General features: G+C 34.9%; 2 protein-coding genes across 4 annotated transcripts in view; one reads left to right on the forward strand and one right to left on the reverse strand.

Annotated features, from left to right (window-relative positions):
- PSMD1 (proteasome 26S subunit, non-ATPase 1) overlaps positions 1–23,326 on the forward strand; it is an 81,512-nt gene that overhangs the window by 23,786 nt on the left and 34,400 nt on the right. For both annotated transcript variants that reach the window (XM_019978454.2, XM_070773877.1), the window contains one exon: positions 1,537–1,601. In XM_019978454.2, coding sequence (XP_019834013.1) covers positions 1,537–1,601 — 65 coding nt within the window. The remainder of the gene's footprint in view (positions 1–1,536; positions 1,602–23,326) is intronic.
- HTR2B (5-hydroxytryptamine receptor 2B) lies at positions 5,209–20,764 on the reverse strand. Of its 2 annotated transcripts, XM_070773888.1 has the most exons (4): positions 20,354–20,764; positions 18,746–19,077; positions 10,327–10,527; positions 5,209–6,232 (listed from the first exon to the last, which is right to left on the reverse strand). In XM_070773888.1, exons 2-4 carry the CDS (start codon positions 18,969–18,971, stop codon positions 5,340–5,342), a joined length of 1,320 nt encoding a protein of 439 aa, XP_070629989.1. In that variant the 5' UTR covers positions 18,972–19,077; positions 20,354–20,764; the 3' UTR covers positions 5,209–5,339. The 2 variants fall into 2 exon arrangements, with proteins under 2 accessions (XP_070629989.1, XP_019834031.2); XM_019978472.2 differs by lacking the exon at positions 20,354–20,764 and having other exon boundaries at positions 18,746–19,446.

The following is a 23,326-nucleotide window of genomic DNA, read 5'->3' on the forward strand; positions in this document are numbered from 1 at the left end:
CATAGTCACCCAATTCAGGTGTAGTTTTCCAATAATGTTGTCTGATGACACAGTGGACATTCCCTATGTCTTCACGCAGGATGTTTCTACCATCTTGGTGCTGGGAGAAGGTAGACCCAAGGTCACCTTCCCATGCAAGAAAGGGTTTAATACTGTTAATATTTTTTTCTTCCTAGAGATGTTCACATCACACAGTATTTATTAGCAATTTATTATTTATCAGTGCAACATGTGGTATGTTCTAGATGTTTGTCTTTTGCTTAAGTTTAGGGCATATTTTTTTTTAAACAACAATGAAGAAACGATTAGATTTTTGGTGTGGGCCACAAATGCTATAGTACAGCTGAAATAATCTTTAAAACTATCCCTGAATCTTAAACTTCACCAAGCTGTAAAGGATTTTAAGTCTTGAAATGAAGAAATTCTCAGATGAATCTTTCTAAATTTGGGTAAGACATTCTAATAGAGGAATATAGTAGTCTGCCTGCCTTATACATGGATATATGTTCTTAAACAACCAATGAATGCCTGAAACCATGGATAGTACTGAAACATACTATGTTTTTTCATATACAGATATATATCCATACTTGTAATAAAGTTTAATTTATAAATTAGGCATAGTAAGAGAATACTTGAATTGCCAGTATCACTACTTCTGTGCTTTGGGGCCAGTATTAAGTAAACTAATATAACCTTTATTAAGTAAACCATTATTAAGTAAATTAAATAATGTAAGAACTAAATAAACTTAGCCATTATTAAGTAAACAATAATAAACTTTTAAGTAACCATTATTAAGTAAACTAGAGGTTATTTGTGATCCTATGAACTGCAGCCCACTAGACCCCTCTGTCCCTAGGAATTCTCCAAGCAAGAATACTGGAGTGGATTGCTATGCCCTCCTCCAGGGGATTTTCCCAACCCAGGGATCGAACCCAGGTGGATTCTTTACCAGCTGAGCCACCTGGGAAGCCCAAGAATACTAGAGTGGGTAGCCTATCCTTTCTTCATGGGATCTTCCCAACCCAGGAATCGAACCAGGGTCTCTTGCATTGCAGGCAGATTCTTTACCAGCTGAGCTACCAGGAAACCCTGTTTGAATATAAGCACTGTAAAACCCTGTGGATCTGATAAATGAGTGGGTAACTAAGTGACTGGTGTGTGAATAACAAATACAGCTTGGATACACTGACCAAAGGGTTATATCCCAGTTGGGACAGAGTGGGACAGCATGAGAATTCATCTCGATACTGAGAATGCATGCAGTTTAAAACTTGTGAGTTGTTTATTTCTGGAAATTTCCATTCCAGATAAATAAATTCAGACCACAGTTGATTGTGGGTAACTGAAACTGCTGAAAGTGAAACTGTGAATAGGAAGATAGCTAGGGTAATATACAAATGAGATCTAATTTACATTTAAATGATGTGGGCCACTCATATCAGTTTATTCTAGTAATAGAATGCATGCAATACAATGACTGTAGTAATAGAATGCATGTAGTATATAATCATCCTTTGAAATTTTTCCTAGGTAAGCGATGTTAATGATGACGTCAGGAGGGCAGCAGTAGAATCACTTGGGTTCATTCTCTTCAGGTAATTTCTAAGTTTTGATTCTGTTTATATTCCATTTCTATTTGTAATTGGTAGTTACACAGTAACTGACTCTGAGAAATCTATCTAGGTTCAGAATGTGGACCATTTAATAATAAAGTTAGTGTTGTTCCTCTGAAAAAGAAGCCAGTATGTTTTGAGAGATTGGGATGCTATTTGAGAAGTAGCAGTCCTCTTCTCATTTGGTAATTCAAATGGGATGCTGTCTTTCACACAGGCTTGTAGAGTTCTTGAAGCTCTTTAATGAGACTGAAAAGTAATAGGCTTCGTTAAAATGCAGAAGAGTGAACAATTTGCAGATGTGGAGATGCCCGTGGCATTATAGTATGGTTGTGATCCGGGGGACACACTCTGAAACCAACCTGCCAGAATTGAATCTTGGCTCTGCCACTTACTGAGTCACTCAAAGTCTGAGTGACTTAGAGCTTGTTACTTAGCCTCTTTGAATTTCAGACTCCTCATCTGTAAAATTCTGTAAAAGAGGTAGAGTAATAGTATCTAAGACTGTTTTTTGACAACTAAGTGAGTTAATATATCTAAAGCCCTTAGAATGGTATCTGGCACTAGTAAGTGCTAGTCAAGTGGGTGTGGGTAGTAGCAATTGTAATAGTGGCAGTAGGTGCAATAACACCTCTTAAAATAGTTCTGCTGTCTGATCTCACATAGTTTCTTTTCACTAAGGTACTTTAAAGTGCAACACAGGAAGATTAAAAGTACTTCTTTCAGCTCTTTTTTTGGCTGGATATTGGATATTCTTTTTTTGGATATTGTGATGAAATTGCACCATAATGTAGGGATGGGAATCTGAAGGAACAAGTAAGATGAGTTTCGTGTTCTTTTAATCTCTGGTACAGATTTTCTACCCCAAGTTCCTGGAATAAACCTTTGTTGTAAAGATTGTAATGTAATTCAACAAATAATATTTATACATATATATTTTTTCCAACAAATATTCGTTCAGCATCCATTGAACTGGTTAGAGGACCTTCTCTAAGATGCAAGATAGAAAGTTAGCCATTTAGTGTAGACACTAAATACTTTTTTCCTATTTTGGATAAAAATGTTGGCTAAAACAGCAAAGCTCAGATCCATATAAGCATGCTAATAGGTTTCTCCTTTCACCAGTCAGTTTGTTGAAGGAGGTTGTTTAACAAAATACTAATCTCCTTCAGTGTATTATCCTCTAACCCTCATTTGTCCAGCTTGTTCACAAAAACACTGGAGAGATTTCACTAAATCCTGTGGTATTTATACAGATCTGGTTTTCTTGCCTGGGAAATTCCATGCACAGAGGAGCCTGGAGGGCTACAGTACATGGGGTCGCAAAAGAGTTGGATACAACTTAGTGACAAAACAACTAGTCTGGTACCTCTAAAACAGAGTATGTGGTTAATTGGTTATTACTGATTTTAGTAGATTCATAGAAGTATCAGGTGTTCATTGATTTCTTTTCTAAGATCTGATAAAACCTATTTGTATTAAGCTATTCCACGTTTTTTCAGAAGATCTACAACAGACTCCACAGTTTAAATTTCTTGATTCCCATCCCTTTTTTCTCTTTTTGAACGTTAGGATATTTGCCACTTACAGTCCTTTTGTACCTTTGCCATTTTCTGTTTTTCCTCAGATTTGTCAGCGATGGTTCTATAATTATATTCACAGGTTCTGTTTCAGGGATGTGAGTCATTTAGCTTAGAGACTTGAACCCATTTAAGGTAGCCAGTCTCTTCACCTATTTTACATTTTGATCAGTTTTAACATTACTTTTTCTGGTCTAAAAATCATTCTCTTGAGACAAAAGATGGAAGCAGAATAGAAGCTGTGTAGTACTGTTTCCTTCCTGTTGTCTTTGGCATATCATTGTAGCCAATCTGTGATGCTAACCTTTCCTTATTTTTGCTCTAAGCTTAGACACAATTTAAAAACAAAAATTAATGGTTTTACTTTTGCCTTTCAGGGAGGGTTTTTTTATGAAAAGATAATTTTCATATGAGAAATATATTCTTTTAGGTGTACCCTTAGTAACTATTGGTTACCCTTAGTAACTTATAAAGAATCTTACTCATCAAGGTCTCTTCCTTTATTTATTCATTATCGGCTACTAATTCTTCCTATTAGTCACTTTATATTTTATATCATGTAACTCAGTCACCTCGTGTGTATATTCTGCCACACAGGAAGTTGAGTTTTCATGAAAACTGTTTTTTTTCTCCCTTTTTTAACCTGAGCATGCTTTGATCTCTAATTAACAAAATTCATTTCTGCTCTTGTATTTACTGTAGCTCACACATGTGCTCAATTCCCAGTTTCAGCAGCAGATGTCTTCCCTGAGCTGCTTTTAGGCTTTGCTAAGAATTCTCAGATCCAGCTAATGAATTATGTGTTTTTTATTTCTAAAAGGCCATTCAGGGTTTTGTTGTGTGTGTGTTTCCTTCATAATATGATTCTTATAAGAAGTAGAAACTATAAAAGATGTTAGGAATGCTTTTATCTAAAACTTCATGGATGAAGAAAATTAAACGTAATCAACTTGTCTAAGGTGCTGCAGTTAAAACCAAGTTCTCAAATTATTAATAACTAGTAAATGACACAGACTGGATTTGTTCCACGTCTGGCAGTGCAAGTTAAAATGACAAACCGATGAATAAAAAATTCTGTGCCAGAAGTTCAACCAACTCTTTGAGCAAGCTTGGGCAGCCATGATCTTATTTACAAATTCATTAAAGTTTAGGTTCCTGGATTAAAGTCCCATGCCTCTAGTTTACACATGCTCTTTGAGAAACACAAGGTTCATGTACCCAAGACTGTTTTCATTTGCTTTTTCTTCCTCTAGGAAACCTGCCTCTGCTCAGTAAATGCCTGGTATGAGCCATTTAACAAAGAGCTGTAATTCCAAGATCCAGTTCTTTTGTGTGATATCCAGATAGTCTCTTCCCGACCCCCTTTCATCAAGACAGTTTCCTGATCAGTGCAAAATTGTGGCTGCATTTAACTAAAGTGAAAGTGAAAGTGTTAGTTACTCAGTCATGTCTGTGGCCCGGTGGTCTATAGCCCACCAGGCTCCTTTGTCCATGGTATTCTCCAGGCAAGAATACTGGAGTGGGTTGCCATGCCCTCCTCCAGGGGATCCTCCCAACCCAGGGATTGAACCTGGGTCTCCTGCATTGCAGGCAGATTGTTTACCATGGGAAGCACCAGGGAAGCCCACATTTAACTAAGCCAAACTGTAAATGGCAGTCTTAGCTTATCTTCAGATGTGATCATTATTTGATACTCTTATTTTTAGACCTCATATCACTGTTGTTCTGCCTTGAAGACAAGGTTAATGCTTGTTTGTTTTGTTTATTTCATTCTTGGCATAGCTTAACATGCAGTTAGGAACTAAATAAATTCTTATGGTAGCATTGTTTTTTTGTATGGTGACATTGTATTTTTCTAAACCACAAGTTTATTGATTTATTAATTTTATTTCATTTGACTGTCTTAACATTTAACCAGTGTGCTGGATTGTTTTAATTTTCAACTCTACAAAAATGATTTTTTATTAGTAGTAGAATAGTTTTGCCCAAATAAAGAAAATTGGATAATCTTAATACATAATTCTTAATTTATTAAGAGATGATTTTTGATACATGATATAAAGTTCTTTATATAATTCTGGTATATTTATATTTTCTTCATCATCTTACTCATCATTATATTAAAATTGTGCCATTTCTACTATACGTAACTGATTTGCTCTTCAGTTTTGTCACCTTCATTTTCGGTGAGGAGAAGTGTATCTAGTAAAATGATGGATGAAGACTGAACGGTTGAACCTCGGAGCCTCATTGGACTCTGGTACATGGCAGGATTAATGCCATTTCGCATTCCATGTTTCATAAAAAATATAGAATTCTCTGCCATTGGATTCTGGAAGTAGATATTACTGGAGCATTTTCCAAGGGCTTTTACTGATGTGGGGGCTCGGTAATTGCAGGTGAGGTACCGGCCAAATGCATCCCGAAATGTCTTGTTGAAGAGAGTGTAGACCAGAGGATTCACTCCTGAGGAAACATAGCCTATCCACACAAATATCTCCAGGAGCATGTTGAGAGTCGTCTGGTTGCATGAGTCACATAAAACTAAAGTTACATTTGTAATAAAAAAGGGGCACCACATAAGTAAAAAGAGGAAAAATACAATCCCGAGAACCTTTGAGGCTCTCTGTTCATTGGAAATGGTCTGCACTGACTTTTTCCCTACTGTGGACATTCTTCGCATAAGTATGTCAGCACTTGCATTGGGCAGAGTTTTGTCCTTGTGAAAGCCATCCAGCATTGCCACTTTTTCTGGTGATGAGCAAGGTGTTTCATCCCTTTGGAAAACTGTGGACACAGTCAACCATGTTAGGCGTTGAGGTGGCTTGTTTTTGACCAAGTAAGCTTTCTTCTGTAAAGCATGGATAGTGAGAAAGTAGGTGACAATCATGATGGCCAGAGGTGTGAAGAAGGAAGCCAGTGAGCCAAAGAGCATGAAACTGCCAAAACGATCCTTTGTCAGCCCGCAGGTGATGTTGTTTGGGTTAGCCACATCAGTTTCTATCCCTTTAATAGGAACTGGAAGGGCAATGCCTAAGGAAAACAAGATAAACTGAGTTATGACCTTTGATTAGATCCTTTTAAAGTTTGTCTTACTGACATTTCACTGTTAGTATATGTTAATTCCTGGTACCCGAAGGCAGAATCAAAGCACTTAATCAATGGAAGATTTGACAAACAGAATCTAAGTAGGCAAACCTGCTGTTTTTAAAGAGACACGTTAGTGGTTTCAATTGTATAATTAAAGCGTCGCTGAAACTATATTGTACCCATGACATAGAGAATGTCTTCATTTATTCTCCACTTCACAGTATCTATTTTTGTTTCTTGAGCTATCCCGGGTTAAGGAAAGGAATATAGGAGAGAAGCTGCTTTTATCTTAATATCCCATGTGATTGAGCTCAAAAGACTTAAGAATACATTCATGCAGTATCTTAGTTCTGAGTTGATACCTATTTTTTAATCTCTGAGCTTACACAGTTTCATTTAACAGACAGTTTATCTTTTGATATTTGTGAATGTCTTTTAACTTCTTCTTTCTGACTTCTTAGGGAAAACTAAGGGTTCATTGTTTTTTATTAAATGTTACTTAAGAGTTTGTGGTCATGAAATTTATTTTCAGGATTGCATTTTCCTCCATTAGAAATGAAAGCAATACATTTCATGCTAATTTTCTTATACTTTAAATATTATGAAGTAGGTATTTAAATATGATCTTGCTTATTAGTAAAATAGCTTATTAGGAAGAGAACACAAGGGTTGGCCCTAATCTTTTCCCTTTGAAACAGCAGATATTTTAAAGTAAGTCTGAGTTAATTGATCTTTAGACATCTCTAGGATTCTTGAGGTATCATAGAAGGATTCACTTCTCTGAATCTGAACATATTCCTGTCATCTACATCGCCTTTTTATTGTAGCATGGAGACCTTGACAAGAATGTATTCCTCAAACCCTTTCTAATGAAGGCTGCTGCCTTGTCTGCTTTTTCTCAGGTACATCACCAGAAAGATCATCTGTATACTTTCTGTTCTACACTAGGGGTCAACAAACTGTGGCTCAGTGGCCAAATCTGGCCTGTCTTCCATTTTTGTAAATAAAATTGTGTTGGAACACAGCCATACCCGTTGTTAATATATGGTCTGTGGCTGCTTTTGTTCTCCTGCTGCTGAGCTGAGTAGTTTTGACAGAAATCATACAGAATCTGTAAGACCAAAACATTTACTATCTTGCCCTTTGCAGAAAACTTTCGCTGGTCCTTCTGTCCTATTACTTCCAGTAACCATTACACTGTTCTCCCCACTATACCCCCACCCCCTCAAAAGCACATCTCTTTCAAAGCCTGTGTAAGCTACTTACACTGTTCTCCATCTGGATCCTCTACCAACCTCCAGGATATATTGTCTGTCTTCCTTAATGGGTTTAGCCCTTTGCTATAGTTTTCTATCCCCTGTTCCATTCTATCATCTTCCATAATTTCATCCCATTGATGACTCTTCTAATGCCTAAGGTTATATTTCTTGAACTCTTCACCTCCAGTTATTTGTTTGCATTCCTGAAGCCATCCATCAGTTCAGTTCAGTCGCTCAGTCGTGTCCGACTCTTTGCAACCTCATGAATCGCAGCACGCCGGGGCTCCCTGTCCATTACCAACTCCCAGAGTTCACTCAGACTCATGTCCATCAAGTCAGTGATGCCATCCAGCCATCTCATCCTCTGTTGTCCCCTTCTCCTCCTGCCCCCAATCCCTCCCAGCATCGGAGTCTTTTCCAATGAGTCAACTCTTCGCATAAGGTGGCCAAAGTACTGGAGTTTCAGCCTTAGCATCATTCCTTCTAAAGAAATCCCAAGGCTGATCTCCTTCAGAATGGACTGGTTGGATCTCCTTGCAGTCCAAGAAGCCATCCATAAGCCCACTTAAAATTATCCCATATCTAAAATCATGAACGGTTATTTCCCTTTCTTGTCCTGCTGCTCTTCATTACTGTAGAACTTCTTTTCACAGTTATCTTGACCTCTAGTTCATCCTTCTCTTTTTCCCACATTCCATTAACTCCCATCAAGGCTCATGTTATCTTCTCAACCAGCTTGTTGGTCAGTAACCTTTGTCTTCTCTGGTATTTTGTATACCTTACCCTGTTACTCTCCTTTCAACCTTACTGTTGTCAGGTATTACCTGGGATAACTGTAAATCCAGAAGAAGAAAGTGAGCTCTTTTCAGCACTTTCAGAGTTTAAAAACTGAACTAACATCATTATCTGCCTTTTCTTTTACAAATTTGTTAAATTGTCATTGGTTCTACAGCATAGAGTGTGATAAAATGAAAATGGCATTGATCTTGGCCTTTGTGCTAAAAACCATAGGTCTTTAAGCCAACTATTTAAATCCTCTAGGTTTCTTTTCTCATCTATAGAAGGAAAAAATAGGTTTGTAAGATCCCTTGTAAGCTGTAAATCTGAGGTCATCTTTTTATTCTTTTCTTCTGTATACTTAGTACTTACTATGAGACCATCTTCCTGAGTGAAAAGATTCTTTTTCTTATTTTTGTATTCTTAGTGTCTAACATATAAGCACTCTATAAATTTGATCAGTTTTATCAATGTAAATTCATGTCATCCAGGCTTAATCGAGGTACAGCTTCTACCAACAGGCTCTATATTGGCTTGAATATATATTTCAGTTTCACATGTTTTAATTCTTAAGGAGCCGTTTCTCCTATTTTCCCTCTACCTTTGCCCTGTCCCCCATTCCACCCCTCGCTTCCACCCTACTGCAACACACACTGTTTCCCTTTCCTTTCCTCTCTTTGCCCTGAGCTTACCAAAAAGATATGGGGTTTTTGACATGAACTTCAGTTTTCTTTCTCTCCACTTTAAATTTTGGCAGTTGTCACCCATTATCTCTAATGCCCTTTCCATAGCTTCTTTTTTAGGGGCCTCTTCTGTTCTATCAATCAGCCTCTTTCCCCAAAATTAGCTTTTTCTCACTGCTTGCAGATAAATAGACTTCTCCTTGACTCTTAATGTCTTCCCAAGCCAGAGTAGTAACACTCCTTACTTTAACCTCCAAAGTTTTCAAAAGAGAGTTGGTCTTGGTATCTGTATTCCAAGAATATGTAGGTCATTTTCAATGTCTTGCTTTCTTTTTTCCCCTAATCCCCAGTGTCTTTTTTTTTCTCATTAGAGAAAGAAGTCACATCTTTACTTGATTTCTTTCTAGCATTTCAAGTCTCTCGATTATTTCAAGTCTCTCTTGATTTTTTTCCTCTTTGAATTTTCCGTACTGGGAGAAGTGAACATAGTGGTCAATCTGTTAATGATCATTGTAACTGTTGTGAATCTGTTTGTGTTTGTGATATTAGCTTATAAAAGATTTGAGTTACCATTTATGCTTTACTTCATTCTCAGATACTCTAATATAGCAGCTATCTTTGAGTATTAAAGATGGGCACAGGGGCATAAAACAGTTAAGAAATATAATTTTTTCCAGAAATTATTTCTGAATATCATTTATATCTCTCTTAACATTTCTAATTAAACACATTCAAGGACTTCCTTGGTGGTCCAGTGGTTAAGACCCCACACTTCCACTGCAAGGAGTACAGGTTCAATCCCTTGGTTGGCGATCTAAGATCTCACATGCCATGCAGTATAGCCAAAAAAAAAATTTATAAACATGTTCAAAACACTTAAACAGACACTGATGTGTCTAGTCTATATACGTATTAATTTCCAAGGTGACTATATGAACTTTGATATTGACATAAAATGTTTTGATTCTTTTTTCTCATTTCCTATTTATTTTCTTAGGTGTTATTTAAGATGCATGGCATTTTTTGGTGTTACTTTAATAACATTTCAAGATTCTGTATGCTACCTAGGCCTTAATGATTGGTTGACAAATATGAAAACCTTTTCAGATTTAGTCTTCCTGCATGTCAACAACAAGCCATGAACTTTTCTGCTTTTTCACCTTTTTTGTGATACAATGGTTTAGAAGCTATATGATGAGTGTAATGTTATGAGGAGTTTGTTTTGATGTATCACTGTCTACCAGGCCTGATAATCTCCTAGCCAAAAGGAACCAAAGGCATGTATACCCCACCCCACACCCTGGCATTCCCCACATACCTATTGAAATTAACCACACCACGATAATCTTGATGAATGCTGTAGCTCGTGAGTTATATTGATTGGCCTGGATTGGCTTTTTGATGGCTATGTAACGATCCACTGAAATGGCGCAGAGATGCAGAATGGATGCAGTAGAAAAAAGAACATCAAGAAATAACCAGGCAGGGCATAGAACAAGTGGGAGGGGCCACATAGCCTCTGAAAGAAAGGAAAAAACAAAAACATATTCTCCTGCAGTTTCTTTTTTAACTGATAAATATTTTTTAACCTTTTTCAATATTCATCTGAAATTTTACAACTTAACTTCCAAGAAAACTTCAGATAATAAAGTTGACAATATATACATTTCTGTAGATGGCACCTTTTAAATAGATTTTGTTTTGTATAGTAATTACAACTCTTTCTAAATCAGTTTAGCATTTTTAGCATGATTTTGACCTTTACTCTTTGTCTATTTCTTTTGTAATTTTTTAGAAATGTATATAGTGTTACAGCTTAATTTTGCTATTCTGATAAAATTTATTTTTAAGCTGCTATTTAAAAACAACAACAACACCTTTTGCCAGATAGAGGAAGCAGTGTAATGTGGCAAAAATAATATTAGCATGGGAGTCTCAGGCTTGGGATTTGGGCTCATTTCTAGCATTAACTAGCAGGAGCAGCATGAGCCTTGTTGATAGCAAACTCTAGTTTGGTGAAATAACTAAGTGGAATGACTTGAGTTTTCCTTTTGACAGAAGGAGTTCTGAAATAAAGTTTGCAGTAGGAATGGCTTTAGGTTATTCCAGAGAAAAGTGGATTGTTACCCTTCCAAAAGTCCATCCTTCACTCTAAGCACTTGAGATGTAATACAGATTTTTGGTTTAAAAAGAACATCTCATTATTAGGCATGGTGATTAATTTAACAGAGTATTTAAAAAGCATTTATACCTCATACCTATACCTCATACAGTCTTAAACACTTTAGAATATTAAATTTTTTAAAAAATTTCAGGTTTAGGATATGCTATTGAATATTCTATGTAGTTTTCCAATAAACTTACTTAGAAGAGTATCCATACATATATGAATTTGATAGACTATACATTGTACATATATACTCACTACTATATTTTTTTGCAGTTTTAAAACAACTAAAATTTATTATAGCATTTTCCCTAGAGTATTTCAGTTTGAATCCATTTTATAAACACATAAATTTTAGAACTTTCTATAAAGGCACATTGCTTCTGTGTAGAACAAATGCCATACATATGAGATTATCTAAACCCTTTTTATGGTTTAATTGTTGTATGTCCACTGACGAAATGTAAACTACTTTTCTTGGTTTTTGCAAGTGTATCTGCCTTTGACAGGTATAAAATAATTGAGGTAATTGGAGGGGGAACGAAGATTACCTCAGGATTTCAGAGCACCAAGAGACCCTTTAGTTGTAAACTGTTTAAATTCAGGAAGTCTTAGGGGTGGAGAGAGGTTAGACCCCACCCCAGCCCCACCCCACCAAAATAAAGACTATAATTTAGGGAAAGATGTTTTAGATAGACTTGAATTTCTTTTTTTTTTTTTAAGAATCAAGTAGGATCTCAGTGAAAAATACTTGGATATTTCACCAAAAAAGCTAGCAAAGTTGACAAATATTCCCATTGGTGCCTTCTGCTTCCGCAGTTGGTATGTGGCATTCCCAACAGGAATATTAAAATATTTTTTAAATCAGTATTGAGTTTTTTTTTTATTGAAAAAGAATAAATGATTCCTTTGTACTTGGTTGCATCTTCAGCAGATTCTTTAAAAAGGCTTTAAAGCATCAGATGGAGGGAGTAATTCATACTTTTAAGTAAATTACTTTAATCAGGCTTTTCCTACTTCATTGAATTGGGGTGGGGATAAGGGATGGAGATAATAAAATTTAATCACTGAGCTGGAAGGGACCTTAGAGATTATATCCTGATTTTGCAGATGGGTAAAATCAGGTATAATTAAGTCTTTAAGTGTGAGGGGGAGCATTTATTTATCAAAATTTACTAAAATGTAAATGTTAATTGAAAGTGTTCTTTAGGACCTTGCTACTCAAGATACGCTCTTCAGATCTGCAAGTATCAACATCACCTGGGAACTTTTTAGAACTGCAGGCTCCCTACCTGCTGAATCAGACTGCAGGTGAAGGAAATAACCTTAGGTGATTTGTATGCAGATTAGTGTTTGAGAAGCCCTGCTTTCTTGAAAAGGTTGTTTATTGAGTTTGCTGGCATAGGATAGGCACTCAGAATTCCACATAAAAAACTTAATGGGAGACTGCTCAAAATAAACAAAAGAAATAAAATATGGCAGAGATACTTGTGTTTAGGAAGAATCTAATCAGTTAGATTTTCTCCCTCTTAGCTGTGGTGTTCAGTTTTCTTTTTAATTAGCAGGAAAGGACCTTGAACAGTCAAAGGCAGCAGTGTATTCTTTGACCTGAGCTTAAGGAAATTAATGGCCTAAATAGAGTGAAAAGAATCATCTATGACTGAGTTTTGCAGTGGAAACTATTTAAAAGTGAGGCTGCATTTTAAACTCTCCTGAAGTTCAGGTTTAGAACTGAGCAGCAAACAGGAAAATACTTAAATCTAGAGCTACAGCCAGAGATTCTAATCATAGTTAAAGATTTTAAAAGGCAGTTAATTAAGGTCTTATGTCTTAGGCTTCCTCTTGTAAAATGCCTGCTCTCTATCATCTTTTAAATGGGTTGCTAATAATTTACATTTGCCTATTTAGCTATTCTAATTTTGGATTGTATTCTTTTCAGTTCTCGTCTGGAAAATTGTGGTCAGAAATCTAGTAGCCGCGAGCAGCAGGCCACAATAGAACTCTCATATTAAAAGTACATATCTCTGGAATTGAATTGTTTGACCTACATACTTCTGATTGTGAACTAAGAGGGAACGCTCTTTAGTCTTGATTTTAGCTAAGCCTAGAAGCCTTGTTAGCTTTGTTTTCCAGCAAAAAGAATTTATAAACTCTACAATTTTGGAGCAGAAAGGGGTTACTAAAATTAATGCAGATCATTAGAATATTTTGCTTTAGTCAGTGCTTTCTTAATCAATAACAGTAGAAATGTTGAAGCGTGATAGAGAATTTTCTTTAAGAAAGAAAGAGACTGAGATTTAGGATTAAGAGTGATAGATCTTTTTGTTTAACCTTTATGATTCCAGGTTTCATGAGATATTAGTGAGTAGGCTGTTTTTATGAAACTAACAAAAGTAACAGATGATTGGATTATATTATAGGAATCTTTTATACAAAGCCAAAATAATTGCTTAAGTAGAATTCATGTAATATAATAATTTATGCAAGTTAAAAACAGCTCTAGACATTCTCAGTTTATAAAAGGACTTTTCCTAGTCCAGATATTTTCATTCTAAAATTGTTTTCTCAGTTAGTATGAATTTGACAGGCTTGAGGTCAGAAAAGTTTGTTACTACTCAGAGTAACTGGAAAGGTTTTAAAGATTTATAATTTCATTTATTTGTTGCAATGTATTATGTCTAACTTATTTCCATAAGAATGTAATGTATTATTTCAAATGGAAGTTAAGATTTACATAAACAGAAAAGTGTATCTAAGAATCTAAGGGAAATAAGTTATCAGATACTTAAACTAAATTAATTCCTGAGGCTCTATTTTTTTTAATAAAAACTGTTACAGAAGAAAAAACATTTAAATTATATAGTATGTATCATTTAGTATGAAATATAACTTAAAATAATATTGGGTTCTGCCTTGTCTCTAGATAAAATTCTGTGGCCCTCCTGTTAAGATCAAGTTATTTAAGATAAAATGTTGCCTGCTTGCCAAATACAACAGTTTTGGTTGATACAATTTCTCATTTCATTTGAGAAAGCAGAGTAAAAGAGGTTAAGAGTGTGAATTCTAGAATTAGTTCTCCTAGGTTCAGATAATATCATTTATTTATTCCTATGTCTTCCCTTGTAAAATGAGGATGACAATAATACCATTTTATAGAGCTGCTTTGAGGATTAAATACAGTGATGCGTGTAAAGTGTTTAGAACAACGTCTGGCATACAGAAAGCACCCAATAAATGTTAGTTCTTATTACTCTTATTGTTTGGCAGAAACTAGCCAACTAATCCAGCCATTAAAACCCTCCCACTTATAAACAATGAGCTGTATCATCAGTATAAAATCAGTGTTTGTCTTCTTGCCTTCGGTAGCAAAATGCATCCAATTAAAATGAAAACTCTACTTCAGAAAAAGGGCATGAGAACATATTTAACTGTTCAACTCTTAACTAAATTTGTCATGAAAGTATGCTTTTACTAAAGTTGAATTTTAACTATTTATATCAAATATGGCTAAGAAGCATAAATAACCTGTGTGCATTGCCATGCCTTTTTTGTTTTGTTTTCTTTTGGGTGAGTTGTTTGTTTGGCTTTCTTTTTAACTGGTATAGAAACCTGAATTTTTAAACCACAAACTTGGCTTCTTGATGACATAGACTAATTTTCATCTGAAACTTGCTTATCCTTGGGGCAAGTTTTTAGTTTGAAAAGCTGAGTTATGCTGTTAGTTTGGAAAGTAATTGACATTAATCTCTGAATCTGGGACATAAAAGATTTCCCTCTTGAAGATTTAAAGACTATTTTTAAAGCCATTCCAAGGGGACTCTGTTCATTGAGGTATGTAGTTCTTGAAGATACTGGAGCAGGACAAGTCCTAAATTGCCCTAATGTCCAGAAAGGACATAGTTTTCAAGTATGTTTTTTTTTTTTAAATCTCAGAAATTCTTGTTTCTATATTTATCTTCTGGAAAAGACAGCTAGATCAGTGCTTAAATTTTTATTACAAAGCTTCTTTGTTTTTGTTATTGTTGTTTTTTCACTGTATTTGAGCATATGAAGGATCATAGGGTTAAATGTCTAATATAGTGTTATAAATGTTTCGAGTGATTTAATACTTGTGAAAATTTTACATTGGTTTTTTAAAATTTCCATTTTTCAGAAAGAAGTGCCTTTAATTGCTTTGCTCCCTTGTTTTTTCACTGTATAAATGAATAACTGATTTTTTTCTCTTTTACTGCTATACATTTATTTCATCTCTGGTCAAACTCATATCTAAACTAAATATTGTATTTAAGTATATAAACCTTTTGCATGTTGTACAAATACTTGCCAAATATTAGTGTATAATATGTGCTGGGACCTACTTGACAATTTCACAGGATAGTGGCAGTGGAAGATTCAGCATAGCCATTTTACACACGGGGTGCTTGAGCTCTGATATGTTGTTAAGTGACTTGCCTAAGCCAATACAAGAGAACCAGGATTCAAAGCATATGGTATCTTGCTTCAAATGAACCCCCATATTTCAGCCATTTTATATGCCCACTTTCAGCTGCACCACAGATACTGTTTCAACTTACAGATCATGAAACATTGTTTTAAATTTGTTATAAAGAAGCCAGTAATGACCAATGGATGACCAAATGTGTCCCTTTACATTTTAAATAATTTGTTTAATGGGAGAAGGGAAAGTTCAGAGACATTCTTAAACTGTAAATAACCTGTCTTTTTTATACTGGCATATGATACTCTTTTTTCCTTTGCGTTCTACTCAAATATGTCTAACCTAAGCATCTTCAAGCCTTAAATTATACGCTACTAATTCATGATCATAGTTTTTAAGAATTATAGACAAGACAGTGAAAAAACTAGAAAGTAAAGGTTAAGTCCAATGCTCCCAAGGAGGAAGAAGTGACAGAAAAGTTAATGTAGCACAATTTATTTGAAAAACCATGTTATATCAGTCATCATAATCTTGGTAAAATAGAAATTCAAATACTGTATAATCAAATATGCAAATTATTGCTTCGATAAAATGTTACTCAGTGTAAAAGCCACTTTAAAATTGTCAGTGCTGTCCTTTTTTTTTTTAATTTAATTTTGTTAGAATATAAAGTTTCAGTGTTACTTTCTTTAAATTTCCCTAAGATAACTGAAATAACTCTTATCACTAATAGTGGTAGTTAATTTTTTTTAATTTCAATAACCAGGGATACTTTTGTTTGTACAGACTTCAGAAATTCTGAAGATTTTTCCTATAATGAAAGAAAAATGCACAAAATCTACCCCTGCATTTTAAAGTTACAGAAATTCTTATAAATGCATTGATTTAGTTAACACATGAAAGGTCATTTAAAAACTCAACAGTATTTGAACTCAGGTCCCCATTTATAATATACGCAGTTCCAAGTTTATGAATGCATCCTTTTGAAGCTTTTAAGAGGGCAACATGCATTTTCTCGTAGAAGTAGAATGTTTTCAATAATGAATTAATGCAGTAATAAATAGTGGTTCTCAATTTAGCTTGTTTTTAAAAATCTACTAACCTTTCTATGCAGCTTAGTTACTGATAGCAGAAATGTTTTGGGCTATGAAAGTTTATTTTGTAATTAAAAATTTACATTTGAAAGAACAAAATGAAGTTAAAAGTGTGTATACATAATAATTTTTTGAACATAGATAGGAAGATGTTCTACATATTGTATGTTAAAATATGTTGGATTTTTTGCTCTTATAGCTAAGAATATCTTGGGCCCCAAATATTTAAATATAAACTTAGTTTTCAGCTGCTGTATGCCTGCTGTTTTCCTGTGAAATACATGGGATTATCACTGTTACCTGCTCTTATATTTTGTTTATCAGCTTACTTTAATGTCATGAAACTTTGCCTTTTAAGATTCCTTAACTGTCTAACTGTTGGTTAAGTGTCTACAACAGTGTTTTGCAAATACCAATAGATGATTGATACTTATAAACTCATGGATTTTAAAGTTAAAATACATTTCAATCTCATTTATTCAGTGTAACATGTCAATTAAATTTTGTTTTGTAGTTGGGATGAGCATTTTAACATTTTCCGTATGCCTAACAGCACAGTTTAAAGAGTAACTTCACACATTAAACTGTTGTGCACATGGAGATAAGAATTTGAATTGGTGTCTGTACAATCTTTACCAAATATGCATAAATGTTCCTATATAATCCTCATTTACTTCTTTTAAACTTTATTCAGAATTAAGATTGTTTAGGCTGACCTATAGAGTAGATTTCTCAATCATTTCCCTGGTTGTGTGTTGCACTGGATTTTTACAAACTTACCAGAGAGGGGATAGATAGAGAATACTAATGAAGAGAGAGTCTTTTAAAGCAGAAAAGACATTACTATTTGTCCCACCAAAGAATTTAACACCTAGCTAAGAATGGAAAGTTTTAGCCTGTCACCATGTAATTGTATTTGAGGGATCAAGTATTAATATTAGATACCTTTCTATAATTACTTATAAAAATGTAACATTTAACCTGAATACAATGAAACATGCAATCTAATTCTAGTTAATAAATTTTACTTCTATAACCTGAAATATTTTTATCTTCACCATATAAGCAACTCTAAAAAGCTCTATTTGCTGTAAATAATCATCTTCTTCAGCAATTAATGAATGGACTATCAATTTATGTCAAGCATTAAATAAGTTATATACCCTTTTAATGCTGATTCTTGAAAGCCTTCATAATTCATCATCAGAATTGTATTTACCCAAATTATATAACTAGAGATGTTATGCATGAATCATAAACTACTTGCATCATTTTAATATCGTTTTCTGTTTTATTATGACAAACTAAAATTTTAGTTCTAATTATGTTTTAAATTCTTGTAATAACTCAGATTTGGTCATTTATTTTAATAACTTAGAGGTCTTATTCCTCTAACATACATCAAGGACATGAATGGTCAGAAATTATAAAAATTAAACAGATGGATCATCTCTTGGGATTTTCTGAGCCAGACCATTCCTTAGCAACTAAACATAATTTTTTGTTAACACAACACATGTGTAACACTTCAGTTTAAGTACACAAACTATAAAGAGCTATAGCAAGACTTTTCAGAACAATTCCAATTGAAATTTGAGTTTAGAGATTTATTTCAGCATTTAGTGATTCAGAGATCTCATTATTAATAATTAACCCAGCACATTAACTGTCACAGTAGTGTTCTAGCTATTGCTTTATCAAGAAAAAAAAGTACTAGTAATGGGATAAAGTATAGAGTCGTCTCTTCTTCACAATAAGTTTTAGGTAATACATTCAGAATATATGAATATTGCTAACTTGGATGACTTCTTAATGATTGTTTTAGGTGACTGAGAGGGAATAGAATTGTTTAAGAAATTATTTTTTGCTCTTTAAAACTGATTATCAACCATAGAAAATGATGAAAAATGAGGGACTCTTTACTCCCTGTATCTTTAAATAGTCCAAATTCATATTTAAACCCTGAATGAGTATCCATTTCTCTAATAGTATATCATAGTTCTGTGGTTTGATGGCAAGAACAAAGTGAAATACTTACCAAACATTATTGTTAAGAGGGCAATCGGCATCACAAACAATCCAACCAGCAAGTCGGCCACTGCCAGGGACATTAGGAAATAATTGGTAGCATACTGCAACTTTTTCTCCAGTGAAACAGCCAGAATAACAAGGATGTTGCCACCAATTGTGGGTATTATCACCATGAGTATCAGAAGAGCTGCCCATCGCGGTTTATTTCCCTGTTCCTCACCAGTCTGTTTCATTTTCTCTGTTATTGATTCTGTCTGTAATCCAGACCAGTTAGAAGAGATTAAGTGGTCAAATGAGCTCAGCAAAACATGCCCAGGACTTGTGCGTTGCTCGAATATTCTAAAAGAGAAAGCCATTCGCTGTTTTTCTTTGATTTGATCTGATTCCAGACACTGATCAGCATGGTCAGTAGCTAAGCTGGTCATCTGCTTTTTTAAGGCTTTGTACCCATGCCAAACACTCAAGGCCAAAGTTGACTCCTTCCTTAAAAAGAGAATTTCAAGTTCTATAAAATGAAAGTGTAAGTACATCTGTCCATGTCTGTAGGTGAGGCCCGAGTGGTTAGTGTTCTGCAGAGGCTCAGGTTTCGGAAGGCTTAGTGAAAGAAACTGATAGCTGTGGGGAAGAAAGGCTATTTTTTGGTTTCTCTCTCTCCCTTTTTTTTTCTTGTTGTGGCAGAATCGAGTTTGAATTTGAATGCCAAAGAGTTCTCCCTAGATATAAAATATATCAATTGCATTATTTTCTTTATTTCTTAATAAAACCCAGTTTAAAAAAGCAGTTGAATTTATTAGTAGCCCCTCCCTTCTCCATAGGTCTCTTGTGCATTTGTGACAATACAACCAGTTCTAAAATCATATATATGCCTGATATGTTCCAATTAGTGAAGTGGGAGATACATTAATTTTTTTCAGTGGTATAATGAAAACCTAGGTGCTTCCTGACCCTTGATTGTCATTTTACCTTTACTTTAGAATATGTACAGAAGATTAGAAACATCCAAACACCAAACAGAACTTTTCATACACACTGGCCTTCTACCCAGAAACACTCCAAGCCCCCACCCCCACCCCCCCGCCCCACCATGATTTACCAGCATAGGAATCCTTATTTGTAATTAGATTTGGTCGGATCAAGTTTATTTTAATACTCATATAAATGCCATTTTTATAAAACATTTTTATAACTCATTCTAAAAAACTGGGGTTTCTAGAACTCCTTTATAGTTTGAAAGAAGAGGAGAAAGTATTCCTAGGATCCAAATAACTGTTTTTACTTGTTTCATCTTTCAAAGAAAGCATGTTTCTGTACAGATATTTTCCAAATTTATCACTTTATGCCAAGTTTGAACCAGTTATTTTTTTAAGTAGTAATTTCTTTTTTTCTTAACCTTCCCAGTTTCTGAGGCAAGGAGAGGAGGCTAGGAGGAAGATTAAATCATTTTTTCATAAAGCCTTACAAATCCCACATTAAAATCTTCCCTTTAACATTTGTAAATTTTTCATTTTGGTTTTTCAAGCACTGAGTAGAAATAAAAAATTATGGTAGCAGAGTTTTGTAAGAAAGAAAAGGAAAAGCCTTTAGATTAACTCTATATTTATCTATGGGTACTTACCTCTTATTTGCGGGTTACTCTCCTAAGCGTGTCATATGATCTACTCAGGAGACCTGCTTGCTGCTGTGGTGGGAGTCCTCCTCCCGTTGACTTATTCTGAGCCTCCAGCACTGGTGCTTCAAATCATACAAATGTGTTGTGTAGCTGTAAGCGTGCCAAGGAGGTTGTTTCATCTTCGATACACTCGTTTTTAGAGAGTAGCAGCATTTATTATAATTCATAAAATCACCAGTTAAATATGTTGAACCAATTCATGATCCTTATTCAAGTTATATTCTTAAGAGCTGTCTTTAATTTGGGGGACTATGATAAACTCTGTCATTATAGCTTAAGATAGTTTCGTTTTCAATTAACCCTAGGCTGTTTTTCCTAATTGAGAAAAAATAAGATACAGTCTAGAGATACTGGAGCTTTAATTCTGTGGAGATTCTGCCCAGTGAGCCTTAAAGTGATTTCCAGAGTTTTAATTTCTACCAGTGAAACATGTGTCTTATGTAGCTTTCATGCCTTTGTTGTGGAACATAATTAATTTGCTCTGATTGCAACCTTATATAGAAGAACACAGGAAGGTTTGAATTGTACATGCGTATACCCCTCTCCAGTACTCTTGCCTGGAAAATCCCATGGATGGAGGAGCCTGGTACGCTGCAGTCCATGGGGTCACAAAGAGTCGGACACGACTGAGCGACTTCACTTTCACTTTTCACTTTCATGCATTGGAGAAGGAAATGGCAACCCACTCCGGTGTTCTTGCCTGGAGAATCCCAGGGATGGGGGAGCCTGGTGGGCTGCCGTCTATGGGGTCGCACAGAGTCGGACACGACTGAAGCGACTTAGCACCAGCACCGTATAAGTTTTAGAAGAGACTTTTTCATTGCTTATTTTTAAAAAGATGACCTCTGGATTTGGCAGTTGATTCATTGGCAGTTTTTTGGGGTTTTTTTCCCCCCCTATGGATATATTGGGAAAAGTGTATGATAGGTAATGAAAATATATTTCTGCCTTATTTTAGAAAATTAGTGTAGAAGTCTTAACAGCTATGCTATCTAAGCATCCTTAAACTAAAAGACTAGCTTTGTATTAGAACTTCGGCATTTTCAGAGCTTCCCTTTAAAAGATTATGTAATAGGGGACTTGCCTATTGGTCCAGTGGTTAAGAGTCCACGCTTCCAGTGCAGGGAGTGCAGGTTCAATCCCTGGTTGGGGAACTAAAGATCCCACATGCTACACAGAAATAGATAAAAGATCATCATACATCACTCATATTTTTAAGTTATTTAATTACTTCTCTGTTGACAATAGCATTTATGCCATTTCAAATTTATGTTCCTTAGCTTGTGTGAAAGTTACCAGAAAATATTTTGTTCAGTTCTACTGAGCACTTCAGATTTTATTCAATATTTGCTGCTTTATTTTAACTCAAACTTAAATATTTTAGAAAAAAATATTTACTAATAATTTTGGGTGAAGACAAAATAATCCTCAAGAACAATCAAATAAATTTTAATGTGCCAGAATTTCTTTTCAGGAATATGGAAATACCTTATAATAGTGCTTTATTCTGAACCACAGTTTGGCTTCTGTGCTCATGCAGGCAGGTAGGTATCTGCAAAACAAGTAATGTCAGATTGGAAATAGCACCATTATATTTAATGAAAAGACATGTATGAAGTAAACCTTCATCAATTTGTGTTTACAGATAAGTTTTTAAAAATATTCATTGAGTATGTTATAAAAATACCGACCATTATTATTATATAATTCTGTGTCAATACTAACCCTTCTACCCACATTGACTCATTTCTTTTTTTAAACCTTAACTAAAAATAGTTAAAATTGGTTCCTAGAATGTTTTTATTTTATATTTATATTTTTAATTAGCTTAATGGCTAGGGACCATAAGAAGTTAGAACAACTACTTATTGTTGTAGTTAACAACAACTTTGAGTTATCAGAAGCATAGCTGACAATCAGAGAGAAAGCAAAATAATAATACTAAATAAAAGAGTAGATGAATCTAATTGACAAATAACTAAATCTGTGCTCTAAAACCTCATGCACATTAGGTAGAAGACTGTCTGTAAGTCACCACTTCAAATCTTTTTTACACTAAACACACACAAAAACTTGTCTTTCCCCTGTCTTGAATGAAAAAAACCATTTGCCCATGGTAGTAAATCTAAGCAGTACAAAAGAATATTCAGTGATAAATTCACTCTTGAGACAGTTTTAACAAACACATTTCCGTCTCTTCTCCAAAATAGAGTAACAGATTAAAAGGTGGATGGCTCTTTGGTAATAGCGAATAGGGCCAACTGAAAAAACAAGAATTACAAAGAACAGGCATGTAGTTCTGTTCAAAATAGAGACTTGTAGCTCTCATAACTCAGCCCTCCACAACTCTTGTGTGGTATGGTAATTGATATAGTGATGGCTATCACATATTTAATCTTCAAATGAAAGTGAAAGTCGCTCAGTCGTGTCCAACTATTTGCGACCCCATGGACTGTAGCCTGCCAGGCTCCTCTGTCCATGGAATTCTCCAGGCCAGAATACTGAAGTGGGTAGCCTTTCCCTTCTCCAGGGCATCTTCCCAACCTAGGGGTCAAACCCAGGTCTTCCTTGTTGCAGGTAGATTCTTTACCATCTGAGCCACCAGAGAAGCCCAAGAATACTAGAGTGGGTAGCCTATCCCTTTTCCAGGAAGTGGATCTTCTCAACCCAGGAATTGAACCGGGGTCTCCTGCATTGCAGGCAGAGTCTTTACCAGCTGAGAGCTTAAATCATCTTTATTCAGCTCTGTTCTGGGTGACTGGAATAAGTGAAATGCATTTTTTTGAGATTTCAAATATCTGGAAACTTTGTGTAGAATATGTTATTTAGAGAACTAGATAAGTTTATTTAATTAACTTAAATTAATTTATCAAGAACTCCAGATAAATTAATTCTTACTTAAGTAGCTTAAAGGTCAGT

The sequence above is a fragment of the Bos indicus genome, chromosome 2 (genome assembly GCF_029378745.1).
Source record: "Bos indicus isolate NIAB-ARS_2022 breed Sahiwal x Tharparkar chromosome 2, NIAB-ARS_B.indTharparkar_mat_pri_1.0, whole genome shotgun sequence".
NCBI classification, from domain to species: Eukaryota; Metazoa; Chordata; class Mammalia; order Artiodactyla; family Bovidae; genus Bos; species Bos indicus.